Consider the following 27,942-nt stretch of genomic DNA (forward strand, 5'->3'; position numbering starts at 1 on the left):
ATAATTAAAATCCCCCATTATGCAAACATGACCCAGTTTTGATGCCTTCTCCATTTGCAAAAGTATTTTAGCTTCCTCAATCTCACAGATATTTGGTGGTTTATAGCATATTCCCACAAACATTTTCTTTACACTTTTACCTCCACTGCTAATTTCTATCCACAAAGTCCCTACATTTTCATCATTCCCTTCATAGACATCATCCCTTATAATAGGTTTTAGATCCGGTTTAACATATAAACATACTCCACCTCCCCTTCTATTTGTTCGATCCTTCCGAAAAAGAGAATAACCCTCTAAATTAACTGTCCAGTCATGAGTTTCATCCCACCATGTTTCAGTAATGCCTATGATATCATACTGTTCCCTTGCAGCTACTTATTCAAGCTCCCCCATTTTATCTGTCAGGCTTCTTGCATTAGCAAGCATGCATTTCAGGTTTTTTTCAGCCTGTACTATTATCTTATCTGCTCCTTCCTTTCTGCTCCCATTTGGTTCAGTCTTTAGAAGTTTTCTAGTATTATCTGTATTTACTATGGGTGTCTCACTGCTTGTCAAACTTGCACTTGCCCCCATTCTACCTCCATACCACCTTGAATCCGCATCTATTCCATTTAGTTAATTATCTGTTTCATTCCCCTCCCCCCTCCATCCTAGTTTGAAGTGTGCTGGGGGAGATATGAGGATGATGATGATGAAGGGTGCTGTGGGAAATATGAGGATGATGAAGGGTGCTGGGGGAGAGATGAAGATGATTTTACCAGTGTGGCTCGATTTAAAAAAAATATATGTATTGGGATGGCAGGGGTCTTTTTAAAATGTATTGGGGCGGCAGTGGCATTTTTAATATGTATTGGCGGGGCGAGTATTTTTATTATGTATTGCGGGTGTGGTAACATGTATTTAGAGGGCTGAGATTTTGTGATATGTATTTTGTAGGGGTGATTGAGTTAGCGTGGGGTAATTGACGGAAAGTAGGGGCGAGTGAGAGGAGAGAGGGGGGGAGAGAGTAAGGAAAAGAGGTAGAAAGAGTAAGACGCAGGGGAGATAAATATATGCGAGGCGAGAGGAGAAGAGAGTGAGTGAGATGGAGGGGAGAGAAATACATGGGTAGGGGGTGGGAAATAGAGGGGACTCGTGAGGTGTGAAATTAACCTAATATGTGTCAGCCATTTAGGTGTTCCCTGAGATTATTAGAAAAACTTCCAAGGGTTCCTCCAAAAAAAAAAAAAAGTTGTGAATCACTGCTATATACAGTATAACTAGCTGTTATAGTTATAACACATAGGGAGGGGAGTGGGGCAGCCAACGTCCCCTAACCACAGGTAATTTCCCTATCTGCTTCGTTTCTATATACCGTACCTTCCATTTTCCCGCCCAAACTCCCTAGCCACGCACCCCTTCTGGCCTGCCCAATCACAGCACTCTGCCCAACTGCTCAGCACCAGCTCCCAGCCAATCACCTGACTCCTGTCCCACATCTGCCTGGAAACACAAAGCTCACTTTCCCACAAAAACGGAACTTGCCCCAAACAAAACCCAGAGGTGAGCGAGGAGCTTCCAGTTCCGTCCCCCCCCTCCTCACACTCCCGTGCCTCCCCAGTCCCTTCACATTTATTATGAAGGCCGTCACACTCCTCTTACCCTAAAACCACACACCTTAATCCCTTACCCTAAAACCCCCTACACCAAACCCCTTAAATTAACCTCATACCCAAAACAGTAATACAACTTACTTTAGAAGAGGCTGGTGGCGGAGGGTCCGTCTGCGCCTAATGCCAACGGCAAATTGGACGCGGTGAAACTATTCCGATTCACAGCTAAGTGAGGCTACAGAACGCTTCAGCATAATGGGGAACGCACATTTTATTAGACCCATCAGCATGGAAATATAAAACATTAAGAGGACAATGTTTCTTTAAAAAAAACTACAATAGATATGAGTCCCTTTGTGTCTGTTTCTGCCTGACAGAGCTTTTCGAAATTCGTCAATGGGGGGTATGGGGCGAATTTATTATAAAATGCTCTGATCTGAAGGTATTTGTAGAATTCAGCATGGGGGATATCATTTTCTGATCTGAGTTGGTCAAATGATTTAATTTTTAGATCGTAGCCCTCCAGATCTTTGAGTCTATCATATCCTTTGTGTCTCCAGATTGAGTGATTATGACCAATAACACCCGGCACAAAATTAGGATTGTTACAAATAGGTGACATCAGCGAGTTTGCTGATGTGAGTGAGTTTTTCAGTCTTGACACTTCTCAGACAGATAAAGAGTTAGTCGTTGAGGTGAGTAGGAACAACGTGTCTTTTCTTGACGACTTAGGTAGCCAAATCAGATTATTAAGCTCTAATGGGGAGCAAGCAGCAGTTTCTAGCTCCACCCATCTTTTTAATTTAGGGTCGGAATGCCATTGAATGATCTGGCTTAATTGAGCTGCTTTAAAATATGACAACAGGCAGGGTACCGCTAAGCCCCCTGCTAAGGTAGGTCTCTTCATGTTTAATTTATTAACTCTCGGTTTTTTACCTCCCCAGATAAAGTTGGATATTTCAGACTGAAGTGAGAGTATATCCTTCAGTTTGAGTGGCACAGGCAATGTCTGGAAGAGGTATAGGATACGGGGAAGTAAATTCATCTTCACGCTGTGTATCCTTCCTATCCAAGAAATCTTCTTGGAGGACCATCTGATTAGGTCTTGTTTTAGAGTCCGAATTAGTTTGGGATAATTTGCCTTATAGATGTGTTTTGCATCTTTGGTGATATGGATCCACAAATATTTGAGTGAATTCTTTTGCCAGTTAAAATTAAAATTCAATTTCAGTAGTTTCTCTATATGTCCGGGGAGATTGACATTCAGAGCCTCAGACTTGGATTGGTTTATCTTAAACCCAGAGACCTTAGAGAATTTATCTAAAAGGTCAAATAGATTAGGCAATGATGTGAGGGGTTTTGAGATGATTAATAGGATATCATCTGCATACAGGGCCGCTTTGTGTGATTGGGAGTATGCATGTAACCTTGAGATATCCGGATTTTCTCGAATACGTGCCGCCAGAGGTAGTCGAGCCTGCAACTTCAAAGCAACAAATGCCCTCATTTCGTACCCAATGGGAGACCTTGGGGAGACCTTAGAGGACGAGGAATGGAATACTATATTTTTAGGAGCCGCAAAAAGCTCGATGTGCACCACACTGAAGGAGAACGCATATAAAGTCCTCATGAGATGGTACCTCACCCCACTCAAATTATCTAAGTTCATACCAGGGTCCTCTCCATTGTGGGGAAATCCTCCCGCAAACAGGACAGGCAAACGGCAGCACAGCAATGGATGGAGAGAGGCTGATAGTAGGTTAAAAGCAGACTTTATTGAAACAGCGTGCTGTCAGGTCCTCTGATGCGTTTCAGCCCGTGGGGCCTTTGTCAAAGAGTGACCTGGCAGCCACTGGGGAGGGGAGGGGGGGGGGAATAGGGGATGAGAGAAGGAACAAGGCGGAAAGCAGGGGAGACCAAGAACCAATCATCATACATCTAGGAAATGTTTTAATTCCCATTCAATATTTAGGCCATGGGGTTGTAGTGTATTAAGGCAAAAAATCCATGACATTTCTTTTCTATTGAGATTATTGAGCCTATCGCCTCCTCTAACATGAATGGGAATATGTTCCACTCCATAAAATTTAAAGTTCTTCAATCCACCTAATGGGCATGTGGAAAAGTGTTTCGACACTGGATGAAATAAATCTTTTCTATTGATAAGTCTCAAATGTTCTGAGATTCTAATGTCCAAGGGTCTGATTGTCCTACCAACATACTTGATGTTACAGCCACAAATAATGACGTAGATAACATAACTGGTATGACAGTTAAGAAACGCATTGATTCTGTGTCCTTTTTTAGGAAAAGTAGTTTGTATGCGTTTCGTGGGTAAAGCGTATTTACAGCATTTACAAAAACCACATTTGTGGAAACCTTTAGGTATGCTTTGCAAGTGGGATTGTTTGGTGGACTGAAATAGGTTCTTAGATATACTTGAGGCAAGTGTGTTTGCTTTCTTGAAAGCAAATTTAGGTCCAGAACTGGTAAAAGCTCTCAAGTCCGGATCTAATTTGAGGACATCCCAATGTTTAGACACTATCTTTCTGATTTGAAATGCTTGCTTACTGTATTTTGTAATAAACAAAGGATTATTTGAAAATTCCTGCTTTTTATTTTGTGTCTTATGATTAATCAACGTATCACGATCTATAGAATTGGCGTTATCAAATGCCAGACTAACGTCTTTATTGCAGTATCCCCGAGACAAAAATCTGGTTTTTAGTGTTTCTGAATGTTTCAAGAAGGTGTCTTGATTAGAGCAGATGCGTTTGTACCGCAAAAATTGACCCTTCGGTATACCACGAATGAGTGTCTTTGGGTGGCTGCTGGTCGTGTGTAGATAGGAATTTCTTGCGTGGGGTTTGGTATAGATATCAGTTTGGATACCTGAGATAGGATCACCATGGATTGTCACATCAAGATAGTTAATCGTCTTGGTGTCTGTTTGAAAAGTGAATTGAAGATTAATGTCATTACAACTAATATAGTGAAAAAAGTTATTGAAGCTAGTTATGTCCCCATCCCAAATGAAAATCAGATCGTCGATGAATCTTTTGTAAAACACGATGTGTGAACGAAATAAATTAGTGCTACTATAGATGTGAGTGAGTTCCCATAAGCCCATAAAGAGGTTCGCATATGAGGGTGCAAAAGAAGTCCCCATAGCGGTGCCCTGTTTTTGAAGAAAATAGTGTGAATCAAACAAAAAATAGTTGTGAGTCAATAAAAATAAAATAGAATCGTTAATGAAGGTGATCTGTGCTGGTGAAAGTGTAGAAGATTCAAGGTAGTGATAAATGGCCCGAAGGCCGTGCTCGTGTTTAATAATAGTGTATAATGATGTGACATCCATGGTGACCCATCTGTATCCTTCTTTCCATTCAATATTTTGTAAAGCCATCAGTAGAGCAGTGGTGTCCTCCATGAATGACGGTAATTTGCGTACAATTGGTTGCAGAAATTTGTCTACATAACGTGAAACTCCATTGTGCCCTAAACAATGTGGAGGAACAGCTGACCTGTTACATATGCTGTGGTCCTGCCCGCGGATATCCCCGATATGGGAAAAGATCAGAAGTTGGATCCAGAGAATATTTGATCTCACTATTCTCCCAGACCCGTGGCTATTTCTCCTAAACAGACCTCTAAAGGGCCTATCAAAATCCAACAACAAACTAATTGCACACTTTGCAATCGCCACGCGGTGCGAGATCGCATTATGGAAACGCCCCGAAATTCCAATTATCCCAAAGATTCGGAACCGTATTTGGTATATCTGCCAGATGGAAAAGCTAACAAGCCTAGTTAATGACACTGGCGACAATTATCTAAAAGTTTGGACCCCATGGCTAGCTCAGACAGACATCCCCGGAGTAGAGCGTGACACAATTTGGCTATAATAGTAATAGATGCGTTCTCCTTAGGTGGGGTGGAAACTAAGTTTACAGCTGGATCACCATTCCCACTCATTATTAACTACTTATACTGCCACACGATCTTCTACGAGGTCCCATAGCTCATGAGCCGTCTTAGTAGACTCCAGAAACCATTACATCCTCACCCTATACGCTCCCTTTCCTCTTTCCGCCCCCTCTACCCTACCTCCCCCTTTTTATTTTATTTATTATTTATTTTTTCTTTTCCCTTGTTTGTAACAAGTATTATTTTACCGTGGATACATATAACCTAAAATAAGATCTTTACCTAAGCGGCGGAGTAGGGCTCGAAAGGCCGCGTGGGCTCAATAGATATGTTATACCTATATCATTATGTAATCTGTGCTACCCTGTTCACCATGTATTGGATTTGTTTTTCATGTATACCATGTATTTACACACTAATAAAAAACAAGTTATAAAAACAAAAAAAACTACAATAAAAATTATACAAATAACTTGCATTTAAAACGCTCGTTTATGCACCATAAACTAAAGTCACTTTTCATTGTGATTGTTAAATGTCCTTAAATTCGCTTTTTCTGTAGATTTACGTCAGTATAACAGAATTCAGCATTCTTGTCGTTTGCACACAAAAACAAAACATTTATTTTGAAAATAATTACTTACATACAAAAATAGTAAGAATGACGATGATGTTTCAAATAGATTGATATTCTTAAGAATAGTTGCACATAGTAACCTTCTTTCTCCTCTTCATGATATCATCACTCTGGCCTGGTCTTTCTTCCTCTGGCCTATCTTCTCCCCATCCTTCCTTCCTTCCTAAACTCACTAAGCTCACTGCTGTATTTATCCATAAAGACCCACCCAGTCAGCCTTTTTAACCTTTTTAAAATGTTATATCTCAACATGGTATTCACCTACATTACTGATGTCATATGAACTACCTCTGAACATATAAGTAGTTTTCAAACTTGCTGAATGGGAAAGTCTTATGCAGCATTTTTCCCAGTTAGGACTTGCAGCTGTTCAACAACTTGAGGCCACGAATTGACCTTTAGGGTCAATTCTGTCTGTCAGAATAGATCTGACCTTTCACTTAGAATACTGCACATGTAACAATAACTGAATATACAATCAGATAATATATAGATACACTGGCGACACACTTTATTCGAGCTCGGCTAGTCCCACGAATTCGGGTATACCCGGGTGTATTGAGGTTTGTGACTGTTTTCTGCCCGAGTGCATTGAGGTATTTTCCAAGCAGGGATTGAAGCATTTTATTCCCGCTGGCTGCAATACTGCACAGTATATATATATATACTGCATTACAATTCATGAATTTATGCCATCTGGTAGACACGCGAAGCATTGCAGCCTATTAAATCCTAATCATTATCATTTAACAGATCAGCCGCCCGTCAGCCAGGCATGAACCCAGGCTGGGAAGGCAAATGCAACGGGGCTTGTCAGAGGTGAGGAGCGGCGCATTCCAGGTATCTGCCAGGTACATACTGGGTATTTGCTCGAATAAAGTGTGTCGGTGCAGTATGAAGGAAAGTCCAGACTATTATACTGTATACTTTAACATTCTGCCTTTGATAACAGATTCATTCATTACAATATAATTATTGCTAAATTGGATTTCTTACAGCCCCCCTAAATTAGATTGTAATAGAATCACTATAAATCTTTCAAACAACCATACATATCACATTCAAAACTTATCAAACAGAATGTCAGAATACAGCATACCTCTGAATTACTCTGCCTTCACAATACATATTACCAAGAGTTGAAAAAGAATACATCATAAAACAATGTACAATGATGAAGATAAATGAAACACTTATTTCCCAATACTGATACATTATAACAGATTTCTTTAAAAACTTTTGCCCATCAAGCCTTTAATTACCCATCGTGTTCTATCTCTTTTAGTTTACCTTCTTCATGTTGAAAAACTATTTCTGCTTTTAATTGTTTTTGTAACATGTGAAGTAAACCTTCATCTTTTTAAATTTCTTCAGTCCATTTCTCCCAAGAGAACTCAAACTCATTTATTTGAGGTATATTAAACTGTAATAGAACCATATTTACATCTCTCAAGAATGTGTAAATATATTCTTATTGGATTTCCTCCATTACAAATTAATTCTTCAATCATTAAAGGTTTTTACTGTTTCAATACAAAGTAAGCATGAATGATAATCTTGACCTGGCGTAATAAACAAAGTATTTTAGAATAAAAATGTAAACAAGCGTAAAAAATCTATCCGTTAAGTCTTGCTATAATTGTGTAAAAAATAAAAATCTGGATATTGGAGACTATAAAATAATAACTGAATATTACTACCACTATTTCTAGTACTGTTATAGGAAATAAAACTCTTTCTTTTCCCAATATGGACTTTTAAAGAAAAAATAATAATACTTGTACATACTGTACATTACACCCATAAATCTGTATAATTTTGAACCAATAACAATTCTTCTAGCAAACTTTGTTGTACTCCTAGAGATGTAATTCCCCGTTGTACTTTTTCAGTATTGATTATTTCTTTCAATTGTCCCAGTAGTAATAAATATAATAAAAATAGTCATTTTGTTCTTTTTCCTAAAAAATGAAAAAATATTCAGTCCCATCGGTGATGACTCTTGTTGATTTTCCTCATTCTTCTTGACTCCGATCATCCAATCGTATTCTTTATTCATCACACAATTACATATGACCTGTAAAAATATAGCAGTATCATTATATTGGTAAATATATTTAACCTTAGTCCATCTGGACCATACACTTACAATCGACATATTACGTACATAAATCAAAAACATAACCTTTATCATAATGTTAATTATATCATTAGATCCTTCTCAATTTGTTTACCAAAGAACTTTTTCATAAAAAAATGATCATAATTGTCATCTACTTCACTTCCCCCCCTTTTAAAATTTTGGAAATATAGAAGACCTATTTTAATTCCTAAATTTTAAATCTAATTCTACCAACTGATTATGGATGATACTTTAAATCTTTATTTAATCCATAAAATTTCACATGTAAACTTTAATCACTAAACCTGTGAAATGAGAACCCCTATCTGACACAAGAATGCGTGGAAAACCCCATCTGGAAAAAACATGATTCCAAAAAACTCGTGCTGTAGTAATTGCATCATTTTGCTTGACCAGAATGCTCTCAACCCATTTTGAAAAGACAGCTCTCGTAATCCAAGCATATTTTAACCCATTCTTCCCTGAGGGTAAGGAACCATTGTGATCAATTTGCAATGTGGACCCTGGGCCATCTGCTGGTGCAATACATTGGAAAGGTGGTTTTTGCCTTTTGAGCCCAGGATTTCCTTTTAAACTTTCCAAAAGTGTCTCTTGTCCTACGTGACCCAAACTTTCATGATTTATGGCCTTTTCTTTATGGACACGAGAAGGCTTTAAATCAACCCGGGAAATAGCAATGGACGTATCCTTTGCCTGTTTCTCTGTAAAGGAAAGGAGCTGCGTATCTTTGTGTCTGACTATCGCTGTGGCACTAGTCTCTGTAAGCACTACATTCTGTTCTGTTAAAACCTCTTCCTTAGCCAAGGAATCAACTATTGCATTTTCTTCAGTGAGAAAATCCTGTCCTGTTTTTTGTGTTATTTGGAAATCTTTCTTAAGTGTTGGAATGATATCTGCAACTGAACCCATTGCTTCTTCTGGCAATCTGTACTGACATTGAGATGGAACATCCTGTCCCTTCATATTAAAAATCTCATCTTTAAATCTGCCACAATCATTTTTTTCCTGTGCCCACAATTTTGGAAAGATTTGCACAATCTGCTTGAGACAAAAATTATCACTGATTTCACGTAATTGAAACTCACTAGTGACCATTTCAATTGGACAAACACTTCTCTCGTTACCATATTCAGAAGTATTAATTAACACAGGCTTTCTGCCTTTAGAATCTTTCCAAATTGCCTTATTGCCTAAATCCACAATATTACAAAGAGGTGTTCCTGGCAACATTGGTAACTTTTCTTTTGTTACACTTAACTGTGCCCCGGTATCTATTAAAAACTCTGTATCAAACCCCCCTAAGGTTCCTTCTTTATCCAAAGTTACTGGAGTTAATTACTTCAAGAGGACGTGGTTTCAGATAATCTAGTCAGGATGAATTAAGTCTTTCGTCTATGTGAGTTATGTTACAAACCTGTTTGTGTGTGAGATCATTAGTGTCAGTGTAACTAGCCATGATTTCTGTAATTTTTTTTACAAGGAGAGCATCCCGTTTTTGCTTAGGAGCTGTGTGCTGAACAAATACATTCTCTTTCCGCAAACTTTTTTGTAGATCTAAGAATTTGTCACAGTTTCTTCTATAATGCCCTATTTCTCCGCAATGAAAACATTTTAAACTTTGCAGCCGCAAAGGCTTGTCTGTTCTGCAGTTGTCACTCCTGTCACTCTGACTGTTCCAAGAGCTGTTACTTTTTTGAGTGGCATGAAAGGCATTTCTATCATTAACAACTTCTGAGATTTTAAGTCTGGGATTATTCTGCAAAAGCTGACGTCTAATATTATCAATAAAAAGAGCAGTAACTTCTAATGATTCTTTCTCAGAAGCAATTGCTAATGTTACTGGATCTAAAAATGTAAATTTTTTTACAAATGCTCTAATCATTTTCTCTTCAGAATCTTGATCAGAAAACAGTAATTTGTATGCAGTCTGGAATTTTAACATAAACTCAAAAGTATCCTCTGTAATTTTGGGTTTAAGATCTTCCAAAATATCAACGGTAATGGCATGTCCGGTGGAAATGTAAATTAATTGATTAAGCCTGTCTATGCAAGACCCTTGTATAAAATCACCATTCTCATCCACTTGAGGCATGCTGACAGGCATTTTTAACCTTCGACTCATGTGAGTTGGTAACCACAGTTTGTAAATCTTATTTCTTTGTTCCTCAGTCAAATTAAATCGATCTGTATAAGATTCAAAAATGTCTGCATTATGAAATGCATCCAGGTGATTCTCATAATCAGGTATATCTTTTAATACCTTCATTAAATGATCATGAATTTTTAAATTCAGTGTGGCTGCTTTGTCATGGAACTTTTTCCTTGTCAGTTCTGTGCTGCTTATGTCAGTCACATCTACATCTGTACTAGAACTAGGAATAAAAGACGCCCCTTGAGTATCTTTTTTCTTTTTGTCTTTACCAGCAGCGCATGCAAATTTGATATTAGATGTTTCAATTTGTTTTTCTAACTCATGTATGCGTTTATGTAAAATGTTACAATTTGAACATTGATCAGTTTTTACAACTTCGATTTTATGCGATTTCTCATCATTGAAAACCATCAAATTAAACACTTTGATCATTTTCATGACATTTCTTAATTTTTTCTTATCTTTATGCATAGTTAGTATTTTCTTATCTATTCTCTCATTTTCTATTTGCACCTGATTCCACAGAGAATTCCATAATTCAGTGTCAGTAGATGTATGAGGTAACACATTTAACATCATATTACTGTCATTTGCATATGAATTAATAAATTCCATTACTTACGTTTTGTTAAGTATTTTCTTTCACCGAAAACTTGTGCTCCAAGACTCGAATTGTTCCCCCACAAACGTCACAACGTTTCTTTGAAGAAATTCCACGCTATTCCATTCAGCGCATACAAATGCTCCCTGCACGTCCCGCAAATGTACCTTCTTCCTTGGGAAACTTAACCAGACAAAGGCAACCCCCGAACAGTCCGTCTCCCTCTAGGAGATTCGTGAAACGTGGTTCTCTGTCTCTGATCTGTTAATCAACTGTAGTCAAATCTACCAAAAACTTGACACTTCTTTTTTCTTTGGTTCGTTTCAATTTTTTCTCAAATCTTGGATCCAGGATGTATCGACCACACCCCCTCTAATCCAAATGTGACGAAAAAACTGAATGAAGGCTGGCTCGCCAATGTTAAATGTCCTTAAATTCGCTTTTTCTGTAGATTTACGTCAGTATAACAGAATTCAGCATTCTTGTCGTTTGCACACAAAAACAAAACATTTATTTTGAAAATAATTACTTACATACAAAAATAGTAAGAATGACGATGATGTTTCAAATAGATTGATATTCTTAAGAATAGTTGCACATAGTAACCTTCTTTCTCCTCTTCATGATATCATCACTCTGGCCTGGTCTTTCTTCCTCTGGCCTATCTTCTCCCCATCCTTCCTTCCTAAACTCACTAAGCTCACTGCTGTATTTATCCATAAAGACCCACCCAGTCAGCCTTTTTAACCTTTTTAAAATGTTATATCTCAACATGGTATTCACCTACATTACTGATGTCATATGAACTACCTCTGAACATATAAGTAGTTTTCAAACTTGCTGAATGGGAAAGTCTTATGCAGCATTTTTCCCAGTTAGGACTTGCAGCTGTTCAACAACTTGAGGCCACGAATTGACCTTTAGGGTCAATTCTGTCTGTCAGAATAGATCTGACCTTTCACTTAGAATACTGCACATGTAACAATAACTGAATATACAATCAGATAATATATAGATATGAAGGAAAGTCCAGACTATTATACTGTATACTTTAACATTCTGCCTTTGATAACAGATTCATTCATTACAATATAATTATTGCTAAATTGGATTTCTTACAGTGATTTAGCGTAACACTGATACACGTGTGCACTTATATGTGAGCGTCTAAGTCGCTGGTTATCCCTAAACATGCCTGGCTTTAGAGATAGGTCCCTCCCCTGTGTGTGTCTTCTTGTGTCTCCTCAGGATGGATGACTGACTAAATCCCTTCCCACATTCCCCACATACATGCGGTCTCTCCCCTGTGTGTCCTCTGGTGTATGTTCAGCTTGGACAAGTCACTAAATCCCTTCCCACATTCCCCACATACATACGGTCTCTCCCCTGTGTGTGTCCTATGGTGTGTGTTCAGGCTGGATAACTGACTAAATCCCTTCCCACATTCCCTACATACATGCGGTCTCTCCCCAGTGTGTGTCCTCTTTTGTGTGTACAGACTGGATAAGTCACTAAATCCCTTCCCACATTCCCCACATACATGCGGTCTCTCCCCGTGTGTCCTCTTGTGTGTGTTCAGTTGGGATAACAGACTAAATCCCTTCCCACATTCCTCACATACATGCCGTCTCTCTCCTGTGTGTGTCTTCTTGTGCGTGTTCAGGTTGGATGGCGCACTAAATCCCTTCCCACATTCCCCACATACATGCGGTCTCTCCCCTGTGTGTGTCCTCTTGTGTATGTTCATCTTGGATAAGTCACTAAATCCCTTCCCACATTCCTCACATACATTCCTCTCCCCGGTCTGTGTTCTGTTCTGTGCATTCTGGTCGGATAACCAAGTCAGACTCTTCTCACTTTCTCCAAGATCTTTTCCTGTGGCATCTGCTAATATATATCTTTTGGAATGAGAAGCAGTTACATTGTTTATTAATTGCCTTGACTGGTTGAAAGATGCATTTTCTGTCATATTTATTGGAATGTTGTTCTGTCCTCATCTTTTCCATATTCTCATTTGGGTGTTTTAACTTCAGATGTTTGAGGAGGTAATCCTGGCTGCTAAAAGCAACCTTGCAGTGTTGGCATGGGTGGATTATTGGAGCTTGTCTTTGTACTAGACGAGACAAAAAAGTCACTGTTACACAAACTGTCTTACAAAAGGTCAAGAAGGAGAGGTAAGTTGGCATATCCCAAAAGTTCAGGAAGTAAACTGTAGATGTACATTGTAAAAATGAAGGGTTTAGCACAAAATGTGCAGCATTAGGGCCGGGAGAGTAAATGTAGTGGATTATACATTTAAAGTGGATCATAATATATATATTTTTTTTAACTTGTAGTTTTTATTATTTTTGAAAACACAGCATTGATACATCTTATAACCAGTACTGCGTCATGCGATATCAATATCTCATGTGCATCTTAGCTGTACATAAACATTAATCGGAGTTTAACAGGGTGACATAAACATGAAAATAAGCAATACATAATACATAATACATAATAAATAATAAAAAACATTGGACGGAGGTGGGGGGGTGACGGGGGGGTGACGGGGCGGTGGGGGGGTGACAGTGGGGGATGGGGGGGGGCCACGACCTCGTTCAACACCCATGGACCCTGCGTTCGTCGGCTATTGATGGTGGTGATCTATAGTAGTGTATTGCTTGTGTAGATAGGTAATATCTGATGTTCCTCTAGGATCTAGTTAACTACCGCATCATAGGAGAACGCATTTACATATTATTAAAGCAGTATTGTGGATCTCTCCACCCCTGGGATGTCTGTGTGGACCAGCCAAGGCATCCAGACCTTTAGGAAATTTTCGCCAGTATCATTAACTAAACTCGTTAATTTTTCCATCTGGCATACGTACCAAATTCTGTTCCGAATCTTGGGGATTGTAGGAATTTCACTTTGTTTCCATAATGCTGCGATCTCGCACCTCACAGCTGTAGCAAAATGAGCTATTATTTTGAGGTCTGTTTTTGTGATACTCCGTCTTGCTCTGCCAAGTAAGAAGAGTCCGGGATCGAATGGGATTTCGAGGTCCAAGATCCTCTGTAGCCAATCCTTGATCTTACTCCACAACGGGACCAGCCGGGGGCAAGACCACAGCATATGTAACAGATCAGCGGATTCTCCACATTGTCTACAGCACAATGGGGAGCTTCCATTGACAAATTTAGTCTAAGTGGGGTAAGATACCACCTCATTAGGACTTTATATGCGTTCTCTCCCTGAGGAGTTTGCAGACCCCGAGGACTTCATTACAAAATGGCTGACAAGCTTCTTCCCCGATAAATCCGAGTCAGATCTGCACCTGGACAGATGCCATAGAGCCCTAAGGTCAAAACCACAGCCTAATGATCCCCCAAGAGACATTATTGTTCGCCTTCACTATTTCAAGATAAAAGAGGCGGTGTGCCAAATCTCCAGAGCAGCGGGTACAGTAGAGTTTGAGGGGATTAAACTCTTAATATTTCAAGATCTGGCCCCTACTACTCTTGCTAAACGGAGGTCCCTACTGCCCATAACCAGGCTGCTGCGAGACAAAGGTGTGCGCTACCGGTGGATTTTTCCCTTTGGTCTCATGGTTCTAAAGAATGGTACAGCCTACACTCTGCGTACCATAGAAGAAAAGGGCCAATTTCTGAAAAAGCTGGGCCTACGAGGAGAATCCACTGATCTGGAGGGAGCTGGGGCGTCCACGTCCTCTCCTGAGCCAGGCAGGAGCAGAGTGACGAATTCAGCGCAAAAATCCCAAGAAAAGACACGTAATTGATACCAATTTTGGATCAATTAAGGCTTAAAAGGGCAATACCGGCAGACTGTCCACTTGTCTGCAAAAAGTTGGAATAAAGTTAGACAATTCAAATTTGCATCCTGACATGGTGGCCATCTTGGTACACCCGGCCACAAGTCTAGATACCGGGCAAAGGAGCATGGACACGACACCCAGAGGCAGAAAAGCCTGGCTGAGAGCACATAGAGGGTGCAACACACCACCCTCCCACCCCACCTTCATCTGAGAGACTGTCAGGAGACGAAGAGACGGAGCAGAGGCCTTAGACCCGCAAGGGCAGCTACCATTACACGTTATTTGTGTCGCCCCCATGCAGACAGGACTAAAAGACACAGTCTCCCCCGGCCAGAGCTGACAATTGGCGGCTGCAGTTATATGTATATATATGCAATAAAACTGTGGGAATGGGGAAGGAAGGGAGATACAAAAGGTCGTTGTGCTATCCCTTATGGATAAAATAATAACATAATGGGGACACATAAAGGGAGCGGGGGATTCTAATGGGGTATAGGATAGTAGGTCAGGCCAGGTCAGGACAGTCTGCCACATGAGGTATACCTGAGATATCGGCATATATTTTCATATACATGGATATATATATATTCGCAAAGTTAGCCAAAATGGTTCCAAGTTGGTTTCAACCACTTCCTGAGTTACTGTTAGTAATGTTATTAATTATCTAAGAGTGTTCTAAGAGTGTTCAATAGCTTTTTTAGATCAAGCAAAGTCGAGGGAGGACGGCTCCCATCCCCGGCCCTCGCTATGTTGCCGGAAGAAAATGTCCTGGGTAGTTGCAGGACATTCAATAAAGTCCTTTGGGATGGAAAGAACGGGACTAATCCGGTTAACCATGCACCAGACATGGATGTGTGGATCATAATATTTAACGATTTAAAAGGAAATCTCACTAGCTGCAAAACACCAATTAAAGTGGCAGAAATAATTTGATAGATAGTAAATCGATAGTTTCAGTTTTGAAGGTATAATTAAACGGGTGTTCCCGTTACCGCACCATGTACCATGTACTAGTTATAGGATGACCCAACTTTCTGCTAAATTTGCATTGTTAAATCAGGAACCAAATGCACAATTATTGTATTTTTTTTCAACTTAAATTTTATTGACGGGTCACATGTACATCAGACATTGCAAACATTTTTATCCACATCAATATCAGAACAGAGTCCAGCGTCCATGTAGTCTAACTATTCACAAGACAGACTGGGGAGACAGACCGACAGACACCTCTAGTCTAAAAGTTAAGAAAATAGGGGGGGTGGGGGAGTATCTTCCGCTGTGAGCTCTTACAGGGGGGCGGGGGGGCTGGGGTCTCCCCGGCCTCGTCCGCGCCCTCCCCGCGGGACTCCTAGTATCTCTGAGTTATCCCATCTGTCTATTTTTTTTTCTGTGCTGCCTCCCCAAGGGAGAACGCATTTCTATCATTGCCAAATTGCGGACCTTTCTACCCCCGCTATATCTAACTGGGCCAGCCACGGCATCCAGACTTTTAGATAGTTTTCGCCTGTGTCATTTGCTAGGATGGTCAGCTTCTCCATCTGACATACCTTCCAGATTCTGTTCCGAATTACCGTTATCAATGGAATCGCATTTTGTTTCCAACGTGCTGTGATCTCCCCCCGCATTGCCGTTGCGAAATGAGTTATCAGTTTATGAGCGTGTTTGGGTAGGCCTTTTAACGGTCTGTTCAGAAGGAACAGCCACGGATCCAACGAGACCTCTACGTCTAGGATTCTGTTCAGCCAATCTTTGATGTGTTCCCAGACCCCGACTATTTTGGGGCAGGACCAGAGCATGTGCAACACGTCTGCTTGCTGTCCACATTGTCTAGGACACAATGGGAAGTAACTAGGCAGAAATTTAGCTAATTTTGTGGGAGTGTAGTACCATCTCATCATAACTTTATATGCGTTCTCCCGTAGGGTCGTGCACATGGAGCTCTTGGAGACTGCCGCTGCGATTTTCGTCCACTCCTCTAGCTAGAAAAACCTCCCCCAAGTCTGACTCCCATCTGGTCATGTAACCTAGTTTTTCCGTCACTGCTGCGCCCAAACCGTTACTTCCTTGTACAACTGCGATATGAGTCCCTTAGTGGTTGTCCCTGAACGACAGAGCTTTTCGAAGTTTGTTCATTGATTTATCGGTTGATGAGCCTGGTAAAATGCTCTGATCTGGAGGTATCTAAAGAATTCAGCATTTGGGATACTTTTATTGGCTTTCAGAATATCGAATGTTTGTATGCCTCTTCTACCCTCCAGATCTGTTAATCTATTGAGGTGGTTAGCTTTCCAGATTGCGAAGTTGGTACTGATCAGTCCCGGAGCAAATAAAGGATTATCCCATAGGGGAGTCATACTTGATGTATGGCAGTTTTTACTTGAAAATGTTGTTCTATGCCTGTTTTGTATCAGATATGATGCTTTTAACAGGTCCGAAAAAAAGTGCTTTATTTTTGGCGCTACAACGCTGATTCATTGCACGCTATTAAGGCACATTTTTAAGGCCGGTAATATGGCGTTTTTGGATACCGCAGTTTGATGCATCTGGCCCTTTGACTCAAGTCTGGTTTAGTTATATTAAGTTCTAGTTGACCAGTAATGGTGTATGCAGATCTATCACTATTTGCAATTTAACATCAGTAATAAGACAATAGAGACGTAAAAACCACACAACACACATATTCCTGATTACCTTGTGCTGGCGCGTTACTTTTGCACAGCGTACCCCACTTGATACCAAGCTCTTTCCATATTCATCTCCATACCAGACCAGGAGCTCTGTGTGTGGGGGGAGGTCTGTGCAGGTTCTGTAGTAGATTTTCCTGTGGTACTGCAACGCCACAAGGTTCTGTTCTTCCTCGTTTCTCGCACAATTTACAAACTTAAAATTGGGACAGTTAGTGAGGTCTCAAAGTGAAAGGGACTGAAAGGGTTAAAATAAAAGCCAGGACCTCCATTTTGTCTGCTTTAACTTTTCCCTACGTTACATGGTATATGTAAGCAGAAAAGCGACCTTCACATATGTAGGAAGTATTTTCCAGCTTCTGCTAATTGTTTTCAGTTATAGTAGAACATAGCCAAGAGTTTTACAGAAGCAGCATCTCCTCCCCCCCCACCCCCCACTCCTCCCATAGCTCACATGCACAGTTTTACAGAAGAAGCAGCAGCAGCCTCTCCTCCGACACCACGGATCATCAAGCAGGATGCTTGAGGCGAGGACTGCATGCGCGCTCCTAAGAGAGAGGAGGGAGGGAGGAGAGTGGAGGGGGAGAGCCAGGGGCTGCAGTGAGTGAGGGCGGCCAGGCAGAACACCTGGGACTGCTCCACGGAGCCCAAGGGTTCCGCGGAGCCCTGGTTCAGAATCACTGCTATAGATAATGTGTACGAGTGGAAATTTCCCAGCTAAGCTGTTATTTTGTAATACTGTATGCTAATATTGTTACGCCTCCAATTTACGCCTATAATTAACACTTTTTTTTCTGTATAAATAGCATTGCTTTTCCGCAATAAAGTTGAGATGAAGAATCAGAATCACTCTCTGTCTCTTTCTTCATTTCTCGAGCGCTCATACGTCACCAGATTGAGGTGCAACAGCCATGGGCGTGGTTAAGTCTCCCCGGATCAAGCAACACTGCTTCCAGTCACGGCCAGCTGTCCGAGGTGGTCCCCGGTGTATTTTAAGTTTACGAACCTAACAATTGGTGTCAGAAGCAACATTCCCACAGGGTAGTGAGTATATTTGATGTTTTCTATCTCACCCCCCACTGGGAATCTCTTGGTTAAATTGTGACTGTGAAATTAAGGGTTAAGATCACCAAGTGTTTAACAGGTATTTCTGACTCTGAGTGTGTGTGTGTCAGGAAATCTAGGTTGAAATCCTAAAAACCAGACTGGGCTGTCATCTCTGATCTAGATGCACGACTTTTGTACATTGTGTAAAGTATAAGAATGCTAATTACATATCTAATATTTGTTATAATTTCGCTATTTTTCTATTAGCTACTAATGGACTCTGGAAGTAAGCCAGAGTTTATTAAGAATAATACTAAACATGTTGTCCTTTGCAAGCGTAAACCTGGTCAGACTCCTAAAGAATTTGTTGCTCCGGCTGGTGATAATTATTGTGACCCGTTTGTAGATTGTGCGGCAGGTTGCTTTGTGCCCCCTTCTCGGCAAGGGAATAAGGCAATGTATTTTAATAATGGACGATACCGTGATAGGAGACAAAGCAGAAGACATAATAGACAGAGATCTTTTGCTGGACTCAGAAATCAGCCAGGAGGAAGAGCTCAGAATAATAGTGCCTGTTTTTACTGTGGTAATTTTGGCCATTGGCAGAGAGAGTGCCCCTATCAGAGTGAAAATCAGGGAACTGCTGGTTCGCCCGGGAAGGCTCAGGGTGCAAGTCTCAGCTAAAAAGAAAATGCTATCTCATGTAAAAAGTTTGTTTGAATCTCTGATGAATTTTTCCTGAATTATTCCCAGTGTGAAGGAGTGGAGAGCGGAAAAAAAAAAGAATGGGCATATGATATTCAGCCCTGTCACTGGTGATAATTTAAAAGGTTTATTCGTTCTGGACAGACGAATGAGGTTTTTAAACCAGACACATTCTTTTCCGTTTGCTGGATTTCTATCTCAAAGATAGGAGAAACAGCCCCTCCCCTCCAGTTTAAATAATGCGCAGCATTCGCAATCCAGACATGAAAAGTTAACTAGCTCTGTAGCTTAAGAGAACAAGTGTGTGTTTTCTGTTTGCGTGTAACCAGTAAAAACACATTTCAAGTTTATTTCTATAGGATTAGAATATGTTTGGGAATATTTAAAAAAAGAAAAAGGGGGGAATTCTGGGAAGTGCGTCTGCAGGGGCCAAGCTGTTATGTATCATGTGTCCAGTATTATTCACAGTACTATTCATATGCTTCTTTAAGCAAGTGTGTCTTAAGGTGAGTCTTAAAGGTGGATAGAGAGGGTGCAAGTCAGGTATTGAGAGAAAGGGCATTCCAGAGGAGTGGGGCAGTCAGTGAGAAAGGTTTAAAGCGGGAGAGGGCTTTGGATGCAGAGTGGGTGTTCTGATGTATGGATTCCACCTTTTCCTTAAAATAGTCAGCAAAGTCCTGAGGTGAGATGAAGAAAGAATTGGCGTGGGTTAGACTTGTGCGTGTTGAGTAATGAAGAAAAGTAGGTTTGTTTAGCTTGAGAGAGGGCAGAGTTGAAACAGGATAGCATAAATTTGTAGTGAATTAAGTTTGCGAAAGTATGAGATTTCTTTCAGAAGGGGTTCAGAGGAAAGAGTGTAGGAACGTAGCATGCTCTTGTTGGAATTTATTTTGTGTTTATAAATTATCTGACCTATTGGTACAAATGTCCTGTTGTTTTTATTTTTGGGATGCCATAAAAATGTAATTTTTAGGGCTGTAGAGGAAGCTGCATTTTGGCTCCGAGCTAGTGTTGCAATCCAGTAATTATTATGTAGTTTATGGAAAAAACGTTCTTATCTGTTCGAGGTCATTTGGCGCAACACCCAGGCTGGCGGTATGCCCAGATGAACAAGCTCTGAAATTATTTTTAATCAAATGAAAAATGTTGAGTGTCTTTTAAAGGCAGAACGCAAGCAGTGTGTTCGGCACTTTATAAAGAGACTATATTATTCCATTTGAGAAATTAGTGTGGAGGCGTATATAAAATCATTTGTCTATTAACTGAATATGTGATGTATTTTATATCTTTTAACCATTTTCTATCCAAAGGTGTCCTTTTATTATAAGCAGTAGTTATTGCCAAAATCACTGTGTAATATATATATAATTCTAATTCTGCTGCAGACCAAGCAACCAATATCCTAGTTGCTAATTTATTACAGTGTTTTTTGTCCTCACTTTTGAAGATTGGGACAACTCTTGCAGTTTTGCAGGTCTTACGGATATGGCCTGCAGACAGAATAGAGTTAACTATGGAATCAATTGGTTTAGCAGTAGCTGGGGCACCAAGTCTTATGAATTTAGATTGTAGCAAAGTCAAGTCCACATTGACTGCTTAGTAAAACAATTAGTAAGTATTGTATGCAACTAATATATTTTTGAGTCTCTCTAGGCACAGGTCAAAGTTGAAAGTGCACCTACTCCAGTGAAGCATTTCCTGCGCAAGAACGTTCTTCATCCCAGATGATAAGGCCCATTTAAAGTACTACTCACCACCATTACAGCAATTAAAGTGGCAGAGGTCTCTTCCTGGATTCACATGGCACACGTGAAGCTTATCCCAGCTCCACCCACATCACTCACAGCCACTTCAAGTTAACCTACGGGGGGAATAAGACTCCAGGCCGGTCTTATCCGAACATTTTTTTTTCAAGGGCTCAATATTTATATTCTTTTAGAGTGTGTTTAAGTTAGAATTTTAAGATGTATTAAACACAAAGAGGGAGAGGTACCCCTGAAGGGTAGGTGTGTACCCCTCACAACGCCAAGGAGGGTATCGTAATATCCTGTTGTAACGGAGAACTTCACTACAATAGCTAGTGCAGGGGTGGTGCTGACTGGGAGTGAATAATATTGTAGACAGAGGTAGAGAAAGCTCCCTATTATGTCGCACTGAAGAGACACCCCTATCGGATTAATATAATTAGTTAAAATATATATGTAGTGAAGTGTACAATGAACTAAAATAATGAAAACACATTAAAAATGAAAGGAGACTTCAGTATGCTAGAACTAGACGCTAATATTGGAGATGAAAATAGCTATTTAACCTTGTCGTGTACCACAATTATACTATTGAATTAACTGTGGTAATAGCTATTTCAGTGTAACCTTAAGTTGTCAGACATCTGATCCTAGATATACTATGGAACCCTTTTCTATAGAAGGGTTTGATGTTATATGAGAGTGCTTGCTCTGTACTAAGAGTAGGGACCCTGTGTGCCTGTGTAAGTGTTTGTATGTGGGGTACTTGATGAAGAGTGGACTGGTATTACTGGTAGTAATGTATAGACCTGAAATCTGCCTCAGCTATATATTTTAGTCCACACCCCTATATACATACAATATGTCACCAGACCGACAGGTGCAGAAGTTACTGAGCCTGTAGGTCTGTAATGGTGAACCACTCAGCATACACTGACCAAACGCTCCTGTGAGTGGAGTTTAGGTCATATGGCTCATATTATCCATAGTAGTAGGAATAGCACTGCAAGGTACATAGAACATTATGAGATAGGATCTAAATCAGAGCGTTCTGCTTGCCACGGTGAAGGCTCCGAAACGCTCTGATAGGAAATCGCTTCCGACCTCTCTGATTAGCCTGCGCACCAGGGAGTGACGCTTGACATACCCAACATATGTTTCACCTGATAGGCTTCAATGGGGCGGTTTCGGAGTGATTCTGGTGGGTTTTTAAGTGTAATGGTCGCCATGGATACCGATTAATGCTAACTTCTGATTGGTCTCGCGAGACGTCGCGTCATAGTTGCGCGTCACTCTCGGTTACAGCAGTAGTGTAGTGCACTTCAATTGGTTACCTCTGACCACATGACTATCAGCAAGGTCAGTGATTGACCAATGTCTTTTGTGCACTCATGTACACCGGTCTGTTTTCGTTAATATAGCTGCCAGAAAATGCTTACTTCTGATTGGTACAATTGGTTGAAGCATCATAGTAACCCGTTGCTATCTATTATTACCTATGTCTGCTCCGATTTGATTATAGGAGACATGTGGTCTGCCGCTTATGCTCTGACTGGACATAGGGCTGAAGTGATCAAAACTGGGGCTTTGGAGAACCACATCAGCTAAGCGAATCATTATTTATTGAGCAGTATTATGATTCTTCTGTTCTGTAAAAAATTATGTTTAAGGTGGGAGGAAATGTGTACACCTGAATGGTGTTAATGATGCGCACATCTCTGATTGTCCTTAAAAGTGTCCTTAATGACCAGCAAATTAAATTTAGTCGTGGAACCCTTTTATATTTTGTAAAACAGAAAGGAACCCCTTCAATATTTTTAGCGTAGAACATGAAAAAAAAAACAAAAAAGAAATAAGCCGCATGCGAAAAATGTTTTCAGTTCAAGATCATTTTTAAAAGACCCCCACCGCCCCAATACATTTTTAAAAGACCCCAACTGCCCCAATACATTTTTAAAAGACCCCCGCTGCTCTAGTACATTTTTTAGAAGACCCCCACTGCCCCAATACATTTTTAAAAGTCACCCACTGCCCCATTACATTTTAAAATGACCCCCACTGCCCCAGTATATTTTTAAAATACATATCTCCCCCCAGCAACCCTCATCATAATCATATTTCTCCCCTGCACCCCTCAGGGGAGCGGACGAGCGGTCACGTGACAGCAAACATCCAATGGGGATGAGGGACTAGCCCCGCCTCACCTCCGCCAAACGTTCGCCCCGCGCTCACTGCCTGACCTGTCAGGCCACAAAAAAGCACCAGCTTCTGCAGGTGAGGCAGAGCAGGAGCGTGGCCCGAGGCACCATGCCCGAGTCCTTAGGCTGCGCCCTGGGAGGGAGCGGGGGGTGCTGGCACCCATGCGCCCGCGCCCTGCAATTTGTGGCTAGGTGCACGCTCATTTAGGGGAGCGGCCACAACGGCACTGAGCTGGTTCGTCCTCATTAGGTGAACCGCTTACGTGACGCGCTTGGAGGCGGCAAATTCAATTTTGCTTGCTCTGCAAGCGTCTCAAGCCCCGATGCTCACCCTGGCCAGACACATTATGCATAATGATGTATAACAATTATAAACTGGGTTACGATATATGTGCTGTACACCATTGATCTTAATCAGGGCCGCCAACAGCGGGGGAGAAATGGGAACTCGGCAGTACACACACACACACACGATGTCGCCTTGTTCCGGCTGCTGGGGAGCAAGTTGCGGTCGATTATAAATAATTTGCAGGGAAACAATAGAAGCCAAATCTTTGCTTTTAGCATGGTGACATTATTCTGAGAAAGCAATCAGATCGCAGTATACCAAAGGTTGTTTATTCTTTGGATGGCTATGTGAGATTGCACCTTCAATAGCCGGCACTGAATGAGGAGGCTGCAGACTCACTAGTCTCCTGAATGACAGGGCATCAGAAGGGAGCGCGTCACGTGGGGGCGTGGTGTGTCGGATCATTCTGTCTGCTGGGGATGATTGCACATCGCCCAGCAGACAGGCGCCAACGCGCGCACTCTGCGTTGTGAAGCCACGTGTGTGAACGCTGCCTAACTCTTGTCTCACTGGCTGAGCGTTATGTCAGCTCCAAAGAGTTCTGTTCCAACTCATGCGGCTCAGTCACGGTGTTGTGTATGTTAGTTCCTCCTTACTCTTGCAGGTGTCAGCGAATGTTGCTGATGGCCTCTTCTGCCAGCTGTGACGTCACATCCGTCACCACTGACTTCCGCTTCAAATCAACTCCATTTACTAGCACTGGATTTTGCTAATGTGCTAGGTGTCGCTAAAGAAATGTAACTTCAAAAACTAGAAAAATGCAATTTCACAAATAATGGCTAGCCATCCTGTTTTCTTTGTACTTTAATTTCAGCTAAGTAACATGTTTCATAGCCGAAAAAAGTACAACAGCTGATCAATACTTAAACAAGTACAATAAATGACACATAAATATAGATGGTCGCCTGAGGGACATTTTCCCGAACACTTGAAATTTAGCTCACCTACATTTCGATACTGAATAGCAAGTGACCTGAATTTTTTTTGGTAACTTTTAATATTTTTCGTATTTATACTTTCCTTGTTTCCGTAATTTTTATGTATCTGAAAAGATTAGGAACACATCTATTGTTTTGCGTGGTAAGAAATAACATGCAATGACAACAATGAAACAAGTAATCATAACACCGATCAAAACAAATATTTCTTTGGTGTATTTTTCCGTTATTTTGTGGTTTTATTATTTAAATCTTTTTTTTCCAACTTAATAAAAATGATATGAATAATGTAGAAGCAATCGGAAGTAATGAATGCACAGAAATACTGAAAACACGTACTTATTCATAAAAGAAGCGCCCCAAAAAATTAGTAAGTGGTGAAGCAAGTGCAGGATGCAAATTCAACACCAATGAACCCCTAATCAAGTTTGGGGATATATCTACACATTGATGTAGAATTAAATAAAATTGAAAAATGGCAACAACAAAAATAAATAAATTTAAAAAAACAAAATACCATGCACATAAAGCCAATTTTATTTTTTATTTGGGACTTAATGTTTTCTGTACAGTTTATCAATTATACATTTTTAGATATTTATTATATATTGAAATGGGCAAAAATCTTTAAGGTATAGTACTATCGTACAGTAAGTGTCCGCGCGGGGGACATCGGAGACATGGGAGGGCGGGGGAGCATCGGAGACATGGGAGGGCCATGCGGGAGACGTCGGAGACCCGGAGAGGCGCGCGGGTGGGACGTCGGAGACCCAGAGAGGTGCGCGGGGGACATCGGAGGGGCATGTGGGGAAGCATCGGAGGGGCATGTGGGGGGACATCAGAGAGGGGCATGTGGGGGACATCAGAGGGGATGTGGTGGAGCATCGGAGGGGCATGTGGGGGAGCATCGGAGGGAGCATCGGAGGGGCATGGGAGACACACGGGAGAGGCGTGTGGGGGTATGGGAGGGGCATGGGAGAGTACTTACGTGCTCAGATGCGCTCACGATTATTAAGACTTAGAAAAGGAAGGCCGCTTCCATGCAAGCTCATATAGAGCCGGGATGCGCGCCAAAAAAAAAAAATTGTCAGTGTGCCAAGTCGCATCACACCAATAAAACAGGAGGATTTTTTTTTGTTTTTTCCAGCGCGAGCAGGGAAAATTAAAAAAAACAAAACACGTGTGCTTATATATATATAAAAATCAGACTTACCTGCAAGGGGGGGGGGGGGTGGCGCGGCATGACAGTGCCTGCGGCTGGTGGCGGCAGTGCTGGGGGTGGGTGAACAATGCTGCGGGGGGGTGGCGGTACAGGGGTTGTCTAGCGGCTGCGGTGGGTGGCGGGACGGCCCTGTCATGCGGGGGGGGGGGGGTGGCGGTTGCAGCGGGGTGCCCGGCGGCTGGTCACAGCAGTTGGCGCCGGCCCCGCTGCAGGCACCACGCCACTGCTCACGCGCGCACCAGTGTGCTGCGGGGGTGGGGCCGATCTGGCCCGATGGAGGGGGGGAGGGTTGGCCCGTTGGCAATTGGGGGGCAGCGGTTTTGGCCCGATGAGGAGGGTGGGGTAGCGGGATGGCGCGGGGGGGTGAGGTGGTGTGCTGCGAGAGGCCCGGCGGCCGGTCACAGCAGTTGCCACTGGCCACGAAGCACCTGTCTCGCGATGCAGCTCCCACGCGAGCTGGGGGTCCCTCTCACGCCAGCGTGCCGGAAGCTTAACCCAGACTACTTCTGGCGCTACCACAGGGAGACACCGCGATTTTTTTTGCAGCGATTTTTTTTTTAAATTAACAGGCGACCGGTTGCGTGGGGGTCCCAGGCGGCCGGGCCCCCCTGACCCACGGGGCCAGGGACGCCAGTACCCTTTCTCCCCCGCTGTTGGCGGCCCTGATTAAGATCAATGGTGTACAGCACATATATTGTAACCCTGTTTATAATTGGTATACATCATTATGCATAATGTGTCTGGCCAGGGTGAGCATCGGGGCTTGAGACGCTTGCAGGGCAAGAAAAATTGAATTTGCCGCCTCCAAGTGCGTCACGTAAGCGGTTCACCTAATGAGGGTGAACCAGCTCAGTGCCGTTGTGGCCGCGCCCCCAGATGAGCGTGCACCTAGCCACAAATTGCACGGCCGAGCAGGGCGCATGGGTGCCAGCACGTCCCGCTCCCTCCCAGGCCGTAGCCTAAGGACTCGGGCATGGTGCCTCGGGCCTCGCTCCTGCTCTGCCTCACCTGCAGAAGCTGGTGCTTTTTTGTGGCCTGACAGGTGAGGCAGTGAGCGCGCTTTGGGGGCGGGGCACAGGTGTGGCGGAGGTGGGGCGGGAGGCGGTGGCTAGTCCCTCATCCCCATTGGATTTTTGCTGTCACGTGACCGCTCCTCCGCTCCCCTCAGCGCGTATATTTAAACTTGCCTGTCGCCTGCATTTCCACATGCATGCGGAAGCGGTTCATAAGGATGCGGTCCCACTAACTACTACAGCGCACGCCTGTGCGATGAAGCCCCGCGCCCTAGTTCCTCCGGTCCCAGTTCCTATCTTGTCGCGCACCTTTCCCAGCGGTGCGCGACAGGTTTTCAGGCAGACAGGGGAATTTGAGATTAGCATTTGCGACGGAGGGTCTTGGATCTGCCAATGAGGGCGAACCAGCAGCGGGACGTCATGGCCACGCCCCCGCAAACCTACCGCCACACCCCCTCCCGTCGCAAACGTTCTTTCTCCCCTCAGACCGCAGTGTAGCGCGTATATAGTGCGTACATGTTGCTTAATTTTACGGTTACTTAAGTGTAACTTATGCAATGTCACTTCTCACAGTTCAGCAAGTGTGCTGAGCTGTCTCTGTGTAACTCTCTATTTTGTTTTTGGTTTTCCAAGTTGTTTGGCGACGTGACGTCATCAGTGTCCAAAGATGCTGCGATGACGTCAGCCTTCAACCAGGAAGTACTGAGGCTGCAGTGGCTGCCCGGCTGTAAACACAGGTGATGGGTATGAGGTCATTGTGTAACCCCTAGGGGTATATATACTTGTTAGTGTCACTATTGCAGTAAGGTGTATGGTCTGAGGAGAGGACGTGTCTGTCCTGAAACGCCACGTGTTTGCATATACCTGCTCTGATGCTTTGAATACAAAGTAAGTTACTTACAGAAAAGGCTCCTGTGTGCTTCCTGCACCACTTTATTTCTTCATCTTCTCTTTCCCGGAAGTGGAGACAATGACTACATCCAGGTCACAGCTCTGTGACCTACTGCGCATGCTCACACTAAGGGGATCATGGGTGCTGTAGTTTTTAGACTTCAAAACGGATCACGTGTCACATACTGTATTGATTAAGACAGTAACATTTCCCAGGCATTGTGCTAGGGAAAGCAGTGTGCTGTCTCTTTTTGGCTATCAGGATCCCCTGGTCT

General features: G+C 42.2%; 1 protein-coding gene across 1 annotated transcript; it reads right to left on the bottom strand.

Annotated features, from left to right (window-relative positions):
• Positions 1-7,010: 7,010 nt before the first annotated feature.
• On the bottom strand, positions 7,011-27,742 carry LOC142475008 (uncharacterized). The gene is given in 4 exon segments (XM_075581104.1): positions 7,011-8,236; positions 11,077-12,367; positions 12,369-13,168; positions 27,678-27,742. Coding segments are annotated over 2 exon segments (783 nt in total). The 5' UTR covers positions 13,025-13,168; positions 27,678-27,742; the 3' UTR covers positions 7,011-8,236; positions 11,077-12,240.
• Positions 27,743-27,942: the final 200 nt, after the last annotated feature.

The sequence above is a fragment of the Ascaphus truei genome, unplaced genomic scaffold (genome assembly GCF_040206685.1).
Source record: "Ascaphus truei isolate aAscTru1 unplaced genomic scaffold, aAscTru1.hap1 HAP1_SCAFFOLD_1051, whole genome shotgun sequence".
NCBI classification, from domain to species: Eukaryota; Metazoa; Chordata; class Amphibia; order Anura; family Ascaphidae; genus Ascaphus; species Ascaphus truei.